Below are 14,728 nucleotides of genomic sequence, written 5' to 3' on the forward strand. Positions count from 1 at the left end.
ATTTACAGAAATTCACGGTATTTTAATGTATTTTCATACAACAGTAAGAAACTGTAATTTAAAATACAGTACAGAAGCTGTAAAAATTACAGTAAATAGCTGGAAACCCTGCTGCCAGTATTTTACTGTAATATTACGGGTAAATTTTTTACAGTGTGTATAGTGGTGGATGGAAGCAGACATTTGGCCTGAAGTTTTAGGTAAAACTGGGCTAGACATCTCAAGAACAGAGGTTCATCAATGATTTCTGGGCAGACCTCTTCAGTACTTTCCTCAAAATGAGGAGGAGCACCTATCTGCATATCAGACTGTTCTGCAACAAAGGGGCAGTCAGGGTTTACAATGGAGTTAACAAGGTTTTGTTCCCCATGATCTTTGTGCTTCCTAGATATGTGAGAAGTAAAGGTAGACACAACTGCAAACTTTCTGTTACACTGTTGAAATGGACAAGACACTTCTTTTCCCTCCCTAATGTGCGTTTTCAAATGAGCAAAAAAGCTCTTCAAATTTTCACACCTGATATCACATAAATCAACATGACAAGTCAAGTCTAATATGGCAAATAGCCTAGATGTAATTCCAGAGTTTCGTTTATGTCGATATGTGTGAGTTTTAAATGCTGAAAATTTTTGGAAGGTTCTTTTACAATCTGAAAAACCACACTTAAAGGCTATATTGGCTACATGCCTGTGAATTCGCATGTGCCGAACATGTGCAACAACCGTTCTAGCTTCATGTCCACAAACCTGGCAAATCATTTTAAAATTCGGATGTCATGCATCCAAATAAAAACTCCAAGAATGCTTTAGAAGTAGAAGACATGAATAATTACTACATTAATATTAGTTTGTGTCACTATTAGCAGCAATTAATTATGTGGGCTAACATTTAAGACCAACCTGTTCTACTTGTGCAATTAAAAAAAAATTCTTTCAATGATTAATGACTCCCACAAGGCCAAACAAAAGCAATTTATCAAAGTGAGCAACCCTTCTGGTTGCACTTGCACTATCAAGCTACTAGGGAGCAAATAAAAATTCTCGCAATATGGTAAAAATTACCTTCATAATAATAAACCACAGGGGAATAAATACAAAGGCAGCTTCAAATGATAGTTAAGCAATTAATGAAAAAAAAATTGTACTAAGTTAACATATAGGCTAACATGTTGATTTAGGTTACTAAATAAATATTAGCTGTAGCGAACCAGACAGCTCTCACATTCAATGCTAGCTAAAACTTAATGGTGTAGAGTTAGACATCTAATCTGTTAATCAATCTGAAAGTCCACAGAACAAAACACCACTTTGTTTGACTGAGGCAGCTTACCTTGTTAATGATACACCCGGGAAGAGTAATCCTCAGGGCTTTTTTACAACGGCAGCATCTGAATGTGGGCGGAGCTGAAGGCGGCTTTGAGAAAATACTGTTCTGTACCGTAAAATGATTTACTTCTTTTTAGCATACGGTAATACTGTAAATAACTATTTCCTTTTCACAGTATTACCGTATTTTACAAAAAACAGCATTTTACTGTTGTAATTTAGCTGTTTTTTTACAGTATTAACATATTTTACAAAAAACAGCATTTTACTGTTGTAATTTAGCTGTTTTTTTACAGGAATTTTTTACAGTGCAAACAATTGTTGAACATCTGCAAGAAATACATGATATAAGCCAGTCACATTTACTTTTCAAACTGAAAGAGAGGCTGGCTACACTTGGGGTTCATGAAGCAGACATAAGTGCCGTTATTGATGTATTAAAAAATGAAGATCTCTTTCGAAGATGCAATTCTCACACCCTGAAAACTAACCAGAGAAGGAAAACAGTTTTCAAAAATAATTTCAATTACATTGAACCAATTCCAATTTGTCTGGGGCAGAATAAGGCAGGCAAAGAATGTTTTGCACAGTATGTTCCAATTAAAGAAACGATCAAGTCTCTATTTCAGATTGACTCAATTAGGGAACATCATAAACAAGTGTCCACATCATTCCAAGCTAAAGATATCCTTCAGGATGTTTGGGATGGAAAACACTTGTCAGAAAATGTGTTGTTTCATGCAGAGAATTCATTTGGATTGATCCTATATCAGGATGCCTTAGAAGTAGCCAACCCTCTGGGATCTGGGAAGAAGAAACACAAAATACTTTGTGTGTATGCTACTCTTGCAGATATTGCACCACATCATAGATCAAGCATTGACCAACTGCAGCTTGTTCTACTTTGCAGAGAGCAGGATTTCAAGCATTTTGGTCAAGAGAAAGTCTTGGGTCCCTTGATAAAAGGTCTTAAAGATCTAGAGATGGGTGGCATTGCTTTTCCTGATGGACAGGTTTGCAAGGGAATATTGTGTTCCATTGTTGGGGACAATCCAGGTGCACATAATATAGGAGGATTCATAGAAAATTTTAGTAAGAGTGAATACTTCTGTAGGTATTGTACCATTGACAGAGCAACTTTTCAAGCAGATCCCCTTTTCAAAGGCGTTAAGCGAACAGTGCAGTTACATAGAGACCACCTCCAGTCTCTGAGTGATAATGCAGCTTTGAGTTCCAGTGGTGGTGTCAAATTTGATTCTGTGTTTAATCAACTAAGCTATTTTCATGTCTGTCAGCCAGGGTTACCTCCATGTCTTGGTCACGACCTTTTTGAAGGGGTTGTATCTTCTGATTTGTCATTATACATTCGTTATCTTGTAACAGTGGACAAGCAATTCACATATAGGGAACTGAATCAACGGATAAATCAATTCAAGTACTTGGGTAATGATGGTAACAACAAACCCAGTGAGGTTAGTGCAGGGGGAGAAAAGCTATCTGGCCATGCTGCACAAAACTGGTGTTTACTCAGGATGCTGCCAGTCTTAATCAGAGACAAAATCAGTAATCCAAGTGAGAGTGAAATATGGAGGCTGATTTTGCAGCTAAGAGAGATTGTTGAGCTCATATGTGCACCAGCTATTTTTACTGGTCAAGTAGCCTATTTAGGAGTTCTAATGGAGGAATATCTGTATTCTCGAAGGCAAGCCTTTCCTACTCAACCACTAAAACCCAAGCATCATTACCTTAGTCATTATCCTGAGCTGATCATTCACTTTGGGCCTCTCATACGTCTATGGACTCTAAGATTTGAGAGCAAACATACATATTTTAAGCAATGTGCCAGAAAATTGCACAACTTTAAAAATCTTTGTGGAACCCTAGCAGAGAGACATCAGCTGTTGCAGGCATTTCTTTATGCTGGAAATTTTTTTCCAGCAGATGTTGCTGTGGTCAAAAGCGCAGAGTTTTTTTTAGGTGACTATAATGATGAGATTAGACAAGCAGTTTCGCATCTCAACTTTGAGTCTCTCAACACTGAGATAGCACATGAAGTTACAGTGAAGGGCACAAAATACAAAAAGAACATGTACATCTTGATTGGTGAACAAGAAGACCTTGTAGTGGGAAAAATTAAAGTAATTCTCGTTCATGAGGGTTTAGAAATACATTTTATTACAGAGGAGCGTCAGGCTGTGCGTCTTCCTGACATGGGTGCTTATAGTCTTAAACCATTAGGGAAAATGTGCTGTGTTAACCACAAGAATCTGCTAGATTACTACCCCTTGCCTGAGTACATGGTGTGGGGCATGCCATTACTAATTCTTCACCATACCTTTCTGTCCTTGTACAAAGATGTCCCTCTTGATTGAAGACATAAAGGCCATCATTCTCAAGGCTTTGCCCAATATTTCTGAAGAAACTTGTGGACAGCTGATCTCTATACTTCAGAATTGTGGAGTAGAAAATAAAGACGACCTACGATATGTACAATAAGAAGATATTTGTGAAGTCTTGCCAGTAATTCAACTCAGGAAACTACTAGAGGCCTTCAAATTGGGTAATGTAGACCTTAATATATCATAAGGGTGGATCAGTGGTTTTCAGTTCTGTTCTAGACTACACTGACTACAAAGATGGTTCCTGAATTGTTCTGTAATAAAATGAATGGTTCTATGTAGAACATTTCATGCTTAAATTGTTGTTTGCATTACAAAATGGTTCTTCATATTGATGGGGAATGTGTTTTATGTAGTTCCACCTTTTGAAAATGGCTCCGAATATAGCACCAAACAGTTATCATCTATGCACTGGCTTGCACATTTTGGAGATTCCTCTGCTTGAACCACAAATTATTTAACTAATTACCATATTAACATGCTGTTTGACTTTAAATGGGTGTGATCAAGCAAGCAAAAATACTTTTAACTATTAAATACTATAAAAACTACTTCAACCACGATTGACAACCACATAATTTATGTCTTTTTGCTTATTGTTTATCTAATGACATATTTGTAGTAAAGAAAATTTTAATTAAATGTAAATTAAACTTCTACCTTTATTTATTTTGTTGCCTTTCAGAGGCAGAGACCCTCACTTTGAATATGGAAGTAATATCAAGCCATTCACCACTCTCCAGCCCAACAGCATGTTCTAATCCATCACTGCATTCAGATTCTTTTCTTTCGCATGGATATGAAGAGTCAAGCTCACCCTCCACATCACTGTCTTCAGAAACAGACAGCAGAAGCCCAAATACCAGACCATTACACATTGCAAAGACATGGCCTGAAAGATTTCAAGTCCCATGGGAGAAAATGCCGCCAGAAATACAAACAGCAATTTCCTCTGGTAAGAGACCTAAACCTCCAGAACGCCGTCAGATGGTCAGAATTCTTGTAAGTGAGATGCGCAAGTTTGAGTTGTGCCCTACACGAGCACAGTGTCTCACTGTCTGTAGAAACATTATTAGGCAGTATCCTAATAGTTTTGCAGACATGTTTCCTGATGGTTCAGTAATGGCTGGAGGTTATACATCACTGCTTATACAAGTCAAGACACGTATTGAGAATCTGAACCGTGAGAGTAACATACGCCATAGAGCCTCAGCATCAAACACTGGAGGTAAGATGAGGCCGACTGACACTTATGGTTGTGTGAGATTTCAGCCTCAATTCCCGCCTGAAGAAACAGAGGAAACAGTGGAGGCAAAACGTCAAAGATTACAGGAGATTTATAGTCAGGAGGGAATGGGTGGAGTAGAGAAATCTGAAGTAAAAAATCTAATGGAGACTACATTCTGTCTTCTGCGTCAGCATCTAAATACAGCACCACCACCTTCAGTCCAAGACTTGAGAAGCCAGTGGCCTTACCTCTTTAATCAGAAGTCAATCTTCTGCCATTTTCAGATGCTCACTGAGATTAATGTGTTGCGAGCTTTGGAGATTTCCATGGCAGAATGTGGAGGACCGATTACAGAATACTTTAAATCAAAATCTAAAGATGCAAATGTAAAAGCTGTCCTCTCGAAAACTGAAGATGTCGAGGAACCAATCCGTGTTGTACAGCTACTTATGACACACTTTCAAGAGAATACCAGTGGGCTCATTTTTCATGCAGATGTGAGTTTACTTTTTGTTTTCTTTTGTTAGAATTTGTGTTTAATCTCGGTGTTATACTTAGGATATGAATCTTTTCATTTTCTTCAGACCAGTGCCACTGCAGCAGATGTTGAGAGGACTCTAACACTCCCTGCAAGTCCTCGTCTGATACTTCTTGGTATGTATATCTGTGTATGACTTTTGCATATTACTTTTATTCAGCAAAGCAATGTTATCAATACTTTAGTCAAATTAAGTAATTGGAGAAAAATTATATTTTTAATGCAAAATACTTCGTCAAGTAACTTTTGCACAGTCAGACTCACTCAGAGTCACAATCTCTCACTTAACTTACGCTCACTTGCACTCACACACACTCATTCTCACTCATATTCAGTCTCACGCATACTCATCCACTTAACTAACTCTCACCTTCACTCACTCACTCTCACACACTCACTTACCCTAACTGACTTTTAAACTCCAACCTAAAAAATTCACAATGAAGCCAGACTAGTCAAGTAGAGCATGGCATGCCCTTTTCCAATGAGCCCTGGATTGCATTAACCTTCAGCAAACCGGAGGTATGACCCTGAAAACACCACGCTTCTCAAGACTTTCTTTTTTGTTAGTGTCATATTCTCATGACCAGTAGCAGTAAAATCAACTAGTTGACTATTTTGTGTAACCCCTAACTCACACTCCAACACACACACACACATACTCACTGTTTAGCAGGCTAAATCCACAAGGAGTGCTGATGCTTTGCTTTGCTTTAATAACATGTGTCATTGTTAGTTAAAACAATGTTTTTTTTATGCAAGGAACAGACCAGGTCATTCAAGGCTGGATGATTAGTCTTGAGGGTCATGTCATTTGTGAGGGCATCCTACCTGCATTCTTGACTGGGCTTGCAACTTTGTTTGCAATGTACTACGTGTTCAACTTGCAGTACCAGGAGGAGGCATCTTGTACTTTGGAGTTCATTCAGAGGTAAGACATTTTGTGTCTTATATCTGTATTTGTGCGTGCTTCATTTCCCAAATCACTCTGAAAGTCACCAACCAATTATTATTTTTATACTGTTGTCTCTCCAGGCGCTTTGTTGGGATAAATCCAGAGAGGGGTTCAAAGACTAGCCGGGGCAAGGTGGTCTCAAAGAGGACCGGTAGACTTGTGAACAAGAAATCTTTCACAGTAAATCCTCGTGTCTCCACACTCCTAAAGAATCTCATGGACTTTCAGTGGGACTTCATTTAGGCAAGCAATTTTTCACACTCGCACTAATGCATTCACTAGTAGTGTGTGCAGATAGAGGAAATTTTACCAGTTTTGGGCTGTTTAATTTAATTTTGTTTTGTTTTTAAATTTATTTTATTATTAGCACATTTAATTTTTTAAAGGAACATTTTAGTTTAATTTTACTGGCCTCTCCCAGAAAAATAAGTCCTTTAATCATTGTTTTTTTTTTTTTTTTGAGTTTGAAAATGAGACGGGATCGATTGCCAGATTATTCAGACAATTCACTGAATTGAGTTTGAATTCACAGAATTTGTTCTGAGGTTGTGATTGTTATCATTTTGTTTAATAAATAATATACTTGAACATTTTTATGCTGGACTTATTTTTGGTCAGTTTAGTTTATTTTTTAGAAATCTAATTTGTATGTCAGTGAAGTAATTTCACAGATTACTTACTTAAATTGGACAGCTGTCATGGGGAAAATTTTTATTTATTCAGAATACAGTATACAGACACTAAAATGACAGTCAATTTCATGGTATGTTAATACAATGGTAAAAATCTGTAATTCAGAATATAGTATAGAAACTGTAAAATTACAGTAAAGAGCTGGAAACCCTGCTGCCAGTATTTTACTGTATTTACTGAAATTCACGGTATTTTAATGTATTTTATACAACAGTAAGAAACTGTAATTTAAAATACAGTACAGAAGCTGTAAAAATTACAGTATAGAGCTGGAAACACAGCTGCCAGTATTTTACCGTATTTACAGAAATTCACGGTATTTTAATGTATTTTCATACAACAGTAAGAAACTGTAATTTAAAATACAGTACAGAAGCTGTAAAAATTACAGTAAATAGCTGGAAACCCTGCTGCCAGTATTTTACTGTAATATTACGGGTAAATTTTTTACAGTGTGTATAGTGGTGGATGGAAGCAGACATTTGGCCTGAAGTTTTAGGTAAAACTGGGCTAGACATCTCAAGAACAGAGGTTCATCAATGATTTCTGGGCAGACCTCTTCAGTACTTTCCTCAAAATGAGGAGGAGCACCTATCTGCATATCAGACTGTTCTGCAACAAAGGGGCAGTCAGGGTTTACAATGGAGTTAACAAGGTTTTGTTCCCCATGATCTTTGTGCTTCCTAGATATGTGAGAAGTAAAGGTAGACACAACTGCAAACTTTCTGTTACACTGTTGAAATGGACAAGACACTTCTTTTCCCTCCCTAATGTGCGTTTTCAAATGAGCAAAAAAGCTCTTCAAATTTTCACACCTGATATCACATAAATCAACATGACAAGTCAAGTCTAATATGGCAAATAGCCTAGATGTAATTCCAGAGTTTCGTTTATGTCGATATGTGTGAGTTTTAAATGCTGAAAATTTTTGGAAGGTTCTTTTACAATCTGAAAAACCACACTTAAAGGCTATATTGGCTACATGCCTGTGAATTCGCATGTGCCGAACATGTGCAACAACCGTTCTAGCTTCATGTCCACAAACCTGGCAAATCATTTTAAAATTCGGATGTCATGCATCCAAATAAAAACTCCAAGAATGCTTTAGAAGTAGAAGACATGAATAATTACTACATTAATATTAGTTTGTGTCACTATTAGCAGCAATTAATTATGTGGGCTAACATTTAAGACCAACCTGTTCTACTTGTGCAATTAAAAAAAAATTCTTTCAATGATTAATGACTCCCACAAGGCCAAACAAAAGCAATTTATCAAAGTGAGCAACCCTTCTGGTTGCACTTGCACTATCAAGCTACTAGGGAGCAAATAAAAATTCTCGCAATATGGTAAAAATTACCTTCATAATAATAAACCACAGGGGAATAAATACAAAGGCAGCTTCAAATGATAGTTAAGCAATTAATGAAAAAAAAATTGTACTAACTAAGTTAACATATAGGCTAACATGTTGATTTAGGTTACTAAATAAATATTAGCTGTAGCGAACCAGACAGCTCTCACATTCAATGCTAGCTAAAACTTAATGGTGTAGAGTTAGACATCTAATCTGTTAATCAATCTGAAAGTCCACAGAACAAAACACCACTTTGTTTGACTGAGGCAGCTTACCTTGTTAATGATACACCCGGGAAGAGTAATCCTCAGGGCTTTTTTACAACGGCAGCATCTGAATGTGGGCGGAGCTGAAGGCGGCTTTGAGAAAATACTGTTCTGTACCGTAAAATGATTTACTTCTTTTTAGCATACGGTAATACTGTAAATAACTATTTCCTTTTCACAGTATTACCGTATTTTACAAAAAACAGCATTTTACTGTTGTAATTTAGCTGTTTTTTTACAGTATTAACATATTTTACAAAAAACAGCATTTTACTGTTGTAATTTAGCTGTTTTTTTACAGGAATTTTTTACAGTGCAAACAATTGTTGAACATCTGCAAGAAATACATGATATAAGCCAGTCACATTTACTTTTCAAACTGAAAGAGAGGCTGGCTACACTTGGGGTTCATGAAGCAGACATAAGTGCCGTTATTGATGTATTAAAAAATGAAGATCTCTTTCGAAGATGCAATTCTCACACCCTGAAAACTAACCAGAGAAGGAAAACAGTTTTCAAAAATAATTTCAATTACATTGAACCAATTCCAATTTGTCTGGGGCAGAATAAGGCAGGCAAAGAATGTTTTGCACAGTATGTTCCAATTAAAGAAACGATCAAGTCTCTATTTCAGATTGACTCAATTAGGGAACATCATAAACAAGTGTCCACATCATTCCAAGCTAAAGATATCCTTCAGGATGTTTGGGATGGAAAACACTTGTCAGAAAATGTGTTGTTTCATGCAGAGAATTCATTTGGATTGATCCTATATCAGGATGCCTTAGAAGTAGCCAACCCTCTGGGATCTGGGAAGAAGAAACACAAAATACTTTGTGTGTATGCTACTCTTGCAGATATTGCACCACATCATAGATCAAGCATTGACCAACTGCAGCTTGTTCTACTTTGCAGAGAGCAGGATTTCAAGCATTTTGGTCAAGAGAAAGTCTTGGGTCCCTTGATAAAAGGTCTTAAAGATCTAGAGATGGGTGGCATTGCTTTTCCTGATGGACAGGTTTGCAAGGGAATATTGTGTTCCATTGTTGGGGACAATCCAGGTGCACATAATATAGGAGGATTCATAGAAAATTTTAGTAAGAGTGAATACTTCTGTAGGTATTGTACCATTGACAGAGCAACTTTTCAAGCAGATCCCCTTTTCAAAGGCGTTAAGCGAACAGTGCAGTTACATAGAGACCACCTCCAGTCTCTGAGTGATAATGCAGCTTTGAGTTCCAGTGGTGGTGTCAAATTTGATTCTGTGTTTAATCAACTAAGCTATTTTCATGTCTGTCAGCCAGGGTTACCTCCATGTCTTGGTCACGACCTTTTTGAAGGGGTTGTATCTTCTGATTTGTCATTATACATTCGTTATCTTGTAACAGTGGACAAGCAATTCACATATAGGGAACTGAATCAACGGATAAATCAATTCAAGTACTTGGGTAATGATGGTAACAACAAACCCAGTGAGGTTAGTGCAGGGGGAGAAAAGCTATCTGGCCATGCTGCACAAAACTGGTGTTTACTCAGGATGCTGCCAGTCTTAATCAGAGACAAAATCAGTAATCCAAGTGAGAGTGAAATATGGAGGCTGATTTTGCAGCTAAGAGAGATTGTTGAGCTCATATGTGCACCAGCTATTTTTACTGGTCAAGTAGCCTATTTAGGAGTTCTAATGGAGGAATATCTGTATTCTCGAAGGCAAGCCTTTCCTACTCAACCACTAAAACCCAAGCATCATTACCTTAGTCATTATCCTGAGCTGATCATTCACTTTGGGCCTCTCATACGTCTATGGACTCTAAGATTTGAGAGCAAACATACATATTTTAAGCAATGTGCCAGAAAATTGCACAACTTTAAAAATCTTTGTGGAACCCTAGCAGAGAGACATCAGCTGTTGCAGGCATTTCTTTATGCTGGAAATTTTTTTCCAGCAGATGTTGCTGTGGTCAAAAGCGCAGAGTTTTTTTTAGGTGACTATAATGATGAGATTAGACAAGCAGTTTCGCATCTCAACTTTGAGTCTCTCAACACTGAGATAGCACATGAAGTTACAGTGAAGGGCACAAAATACAAAAAGAACATGTACATCTTGATTGGTGAACAAGAAGACCTTGTAGTGGGAAAAATTAAAGTAATTCTCGTTCATGAGGGTTTAGAAATACATTTTATTACAGAGGAGCGTCAGGCTGTGCGTCTTCCTGACATGGGTGCTTATAGTCTTAAACCATTAGGGAAAATGTGCTGTGTTAACCACAAGAATCTGCTAGATTACTACCCCTTGCCTGAGTACATGGTGTGGGGCATGCCATTACTAATTCTTCACCATACCTTTCTGTCCTTGTACAAAGATGTCCCTCTTGATTGAAGACATAAAGGCCATCATTCTCAAGGCTTTGCCCAATATTTCTGAAGAAACTTGTGGACAGCTGATCTCTATACTTCAGAATTGTGGAGTAGAAAATAAAGACGACCTACGATATGTACAACAAGAAGATATTTGTGAAGTCTTGCCAGTAATTCAACTCAGGAAACTACTAGAGGCCTTCAAATTGGGTAATGTAGACCTTAATATATCATAAGGGTGGATCAGTGGTTTTCAGTTCTGTTCTAGACTACACTGACTACAAAGATGGTTCCTGAATTGTTCTGTAATAAAATGAATGGTTCTATGTAGAACATTTCATGCTTAAATTGTTGTTTGCATTACAAAATGGTTCTTCATATTGATGGGGAATGTGTTTTATGTAGTTCCACCTTTTGAAAATGGCTCCGAATATAGCACCAAACAGTTATCATCTATGCACTGGCTTGCACATTTTGGAGATTCCTCTGCTTGAACCACAAATTATTTAACTAATTACCATATTAACATGCTGTTTGACTTTAAATGGGTGTGATCAAGCAAGCAAAAATACTTTTAACTATTAAATACTATAAAAACTACTTCAACCACGATTGACAACCACATAATTTATGTCTTTTTGCTTATTGTTTATCTAATGACATATTTGTAGTAAAGAAAATTTTAATTAAATGTAAATTAAACTTCTACCTTTATTTATTTTGTTGCCTTTCAGAGGCAGAGACCCTCACTTTGAATATGGAAGTAATATCAAGCCATTCACCACTCTCCAGCCCAACAGCATGTTCTAATCCATCACTGCATTCAGATTCTTTTCTTTCGCATGGATATGAAGAGTCAAGCTCACCCTCCACATCACTGTCTTCAGAAACAGACAGCAGAAGCCCAAATACCAGACCATTACACATTGCAAAGACATGGCCTGAAAGATTTCAAGTCCCATGGGAGAAAATGCCGCCAGAAATACAAACAGCAATTTCCTCTGGTAAGAGACCTAAACCTCCAGAACGCCGTCAGATGGTCAGAATTCTTGTAAGTGAGATGCGCAAGTTTGAGTTGTGCCCTACACGAGCACAGTGTCTCACTGTCTGTAGAAACATTATTAGGCAGTATCCTAATAGTTTTGCAGACATGTTTCCTGATGGTTCAGTAATGGCTGGAGGTTATACATCACTGCTTATACAAGTCAAGACACGTATTGAGAATCTGAACCGTGAGAGTAACATACGCCATAGAGCCTCAGCATCAAACACTGGAGGTAAGATGAGGCCGACTGACACTTATGGTTGTGTGAGATTTCAGCCTCAATTCCCGCCTGAAGAAACAGAGGAAACAGTGGAGGCAAAACGTCAAAGATTACAGGAGATTTATAGTCAGGAGGGAATGGGTGGAGTAGAGAAATCTGAAGTAAAAAATCTAATGGAGACTACATTCTGTCTTCTGCGTCAGCATCTAAATACAGCACCACCACCTTCAGTCCAAGACTTGAGAAGCCAGTGGCCTTACCTCTTTAATCAGAAGTCAATCTTCTGCCATTTTCAGATGCTCACTGAGATTAATGTGTTGCGAGCTTTGGAGATTTCCATGGCAGAATGTGGAGGACCGATTACAGAATACTTTAAATCAAAATCTAAAGATGCAAATGTAAAAGCTGTCCTCTCGAAAACTGAAGATGTCGAGGAACCAATCCGTGTTGTACAGCTACTTATGACACACTTTCAAGAGAATACCAGTGGGCTCATTTTTCATGCAGATGTGAGTTTACTTTTTGTTTTCTTTTGTTAGAATTTGTGTTTAATCTCGGTGTTATACTTAGGATATGAATCTTTTCATTTTCTTCAGACCAGTGCCACTGCAGCAGATGTTGAGAGGACTCTAACACTCCCTGCAAGTCCTCGTCTGATACTTCTTGGTATGTATATCTGTGTATGACTTTTGCATATTACTTTTATTCAGCAAAGCAATGTTATCAATACTTTAGTCAAATTAAGTAATTGGAGAAAAATTATATTTTTAATGCAAAATACTTCGTCAAGTAACTTTTGCACAGTCAGACTCACTCAGAGTCACAATCTCTCACTTAACTTACTCTCACTTGCACTCACACACACTCATTCTCACTCATATTCAGTCTCACGCATACTCATCCACTTAACTAACTCTCACCTTCACTCACTCACTCTCACACACTCACTTACCCTAACTGACTTTTAAACTCCAACCTAAAAAATTCACAATGAAGCCAGACTAGTCAAGTAGAGCATGGCATGCCCTTTTCCAATGAGCCCTGGATTGCATTAACCTTCAGCAAACCGGAGGTATGACCCTGAAAACACCACGCTTCTCAAGACTTTCTTTTTTGTTAGTGTCATATTCTCATGACCAGTAGCAGTAAAATCAACTAGTTGACTATTTTGTGTAACCCCTAACTCACACTCCAACACACACACACACATACTCACTGTTTAGCAGGCTAAATCCACAAGGAGTGCTGATGCTTTGCTTTGCTTTAATAACATGTGTCATTGTTAGTTAAAACAATGTTTTTTTTATGCAAGGAACAGACCAGGTCATTCAAGGCTGGATGATTAGTCTTGAGGGTCATGTCATTTGTGAGGGCATCCTACCTGCATTCTTGACTGGGCTTGCAACTTTGTTTGCAATGTACTACGTGTTCAACTTGCAGTACCAGGAGGAGGCATCTTGTACTTTGGAGTTCATTCAGAGGTAAGACATTTTGTGTCTTATATCTGTATTTGTGCGTGCTTCATTTCCCAAATCACTCTGAAAGTCACCAACCAATTATTATTTTTATACTGTTGTCTCTCCAGGCGCTTTGTTGGGATAAATCCAGAGAGGGGTTCAAAGACTAGCCGGGGCAAGGTGGTCTCAAAGAGGACCGGTAGACTTGTGAACAAGAAATCTTTCACAGTAAATCCTCGTGTCTCCACACTCCTAAAGAATCTCATGGACTTTCAGTGGGACTTCATTTAGGCAAGCAATTTTTCACACTCGCACTAATGCATTCACTAGTAGTGTGTGCAGATAGAGGAAATTTTACCAGTTTTGGGCTGTTTAATTTAATTTTGTTTTGTTTTTAAATTTATTTTATTATTAGCACATTTAATTTTTTAAAGGAACATTTTAGTTTAATTTTACTGGCCTCTCCCAGAAAAATAAGTCCTTTAATCATTGTTTTTTTTTTTTTTTTGAGTTTGAAAATGAGACGGGATCGATTGCCAGATTATTCAGACAATTCACTGAATTGAGTTTGAATTCACAGAATTTGTTCTGAGGTTGTGATTGTTATCATTTTGTTTAATAAATAATATACTTGAACATTTTTATGCTGGACTTATTTTTGGTCAGTTTAGTTTATTTTTTAGAAATCTAATTTGTATGTCAGTGAAGTAATTTCACAGATTACTTACTTAAATTGGACAGCTGTCATGGGGAAAATTTTTATTTATTCAGAATACAGTATACAGACACTAAAATGACAGTCAATTTCATGGTATGTTAATACAATGGTAAAAATCTGTAATTCAGAATATAGTATAGAAACTGTAAAATTACAGTAAAGAGCTGGAAAC

General features: G+C 37.3%; 1 protein-coding gene across 4 annotated transcripts in view; it reads left to right on the plus strand.

Moving 5' to 3' along the window:
* Window positions 1-14,474, plus strand: part of LOC143509909 (uncharacterized) — a 17,315-nt gene extending 2,841 nt beyond the window's left edge. Inside the window, exons 2-8 of one of the 4 annotated variants that reach the window (XM_076998788.1) lie at window positions 3,681-3,885; window positions 4,410-4,679; window positions 11,122-11,326; window positions 11,851-12,890; window positions 12,978-13,047; window positions 13,700-13,862; window positions 13,967-14,474. In XM_076998788.1, the coding sequence (XP_076854903.1) occupies window positions 4,518-4,679; window positions 11,122-11,326; window positions 11,851-12,890; window positions 12,978-13,047; window positions 13,700-13,862; window positions 13,967-14,129 (1,803 nt within the window). In that variant the 5' untranslated portion in view covers window positions 3,681-3,885; window positions 4,410-4,517 and the 3' untranslated portion in view covers window positions 14,130-14,474. Of the gene's footprint in view, window positions 1-3,680; window positions 3,886-4,389; window positions 4,680-6,551; window positions 6,689-11,121; window positions 11,327-11,850; window positions 12,891-12,977; window positions 13,048-13,693; window positions 13,863-13,966 lie in introns of those variants that run through there. The other 3 variants (XM_076998786.1, XM_076998787.1, XM_076998789.1) reach the window with 3 other exon arrangements.
* Window positions 14,475-14,728: the final 254 nt, after the last annotated feature.

The sequence above is a fragment of the Brachyhypopomus gauderio genome, chromosome 3 (genome assembly GCF_052324685.1).
Source record: "Brachyhypopomus gauderio isolate BG-103 chromosome 3, BGAUD_0.2, whole genome shotgun sequence".
Taxonomy (NCBI): domain Eukaryota; kingdom Metazoa; phylum Chordata; class Actinopteri; order Gymnotiformes; family Hypopomidae; genus Brachyhypopomus; species Brachyhypopomus gauderio.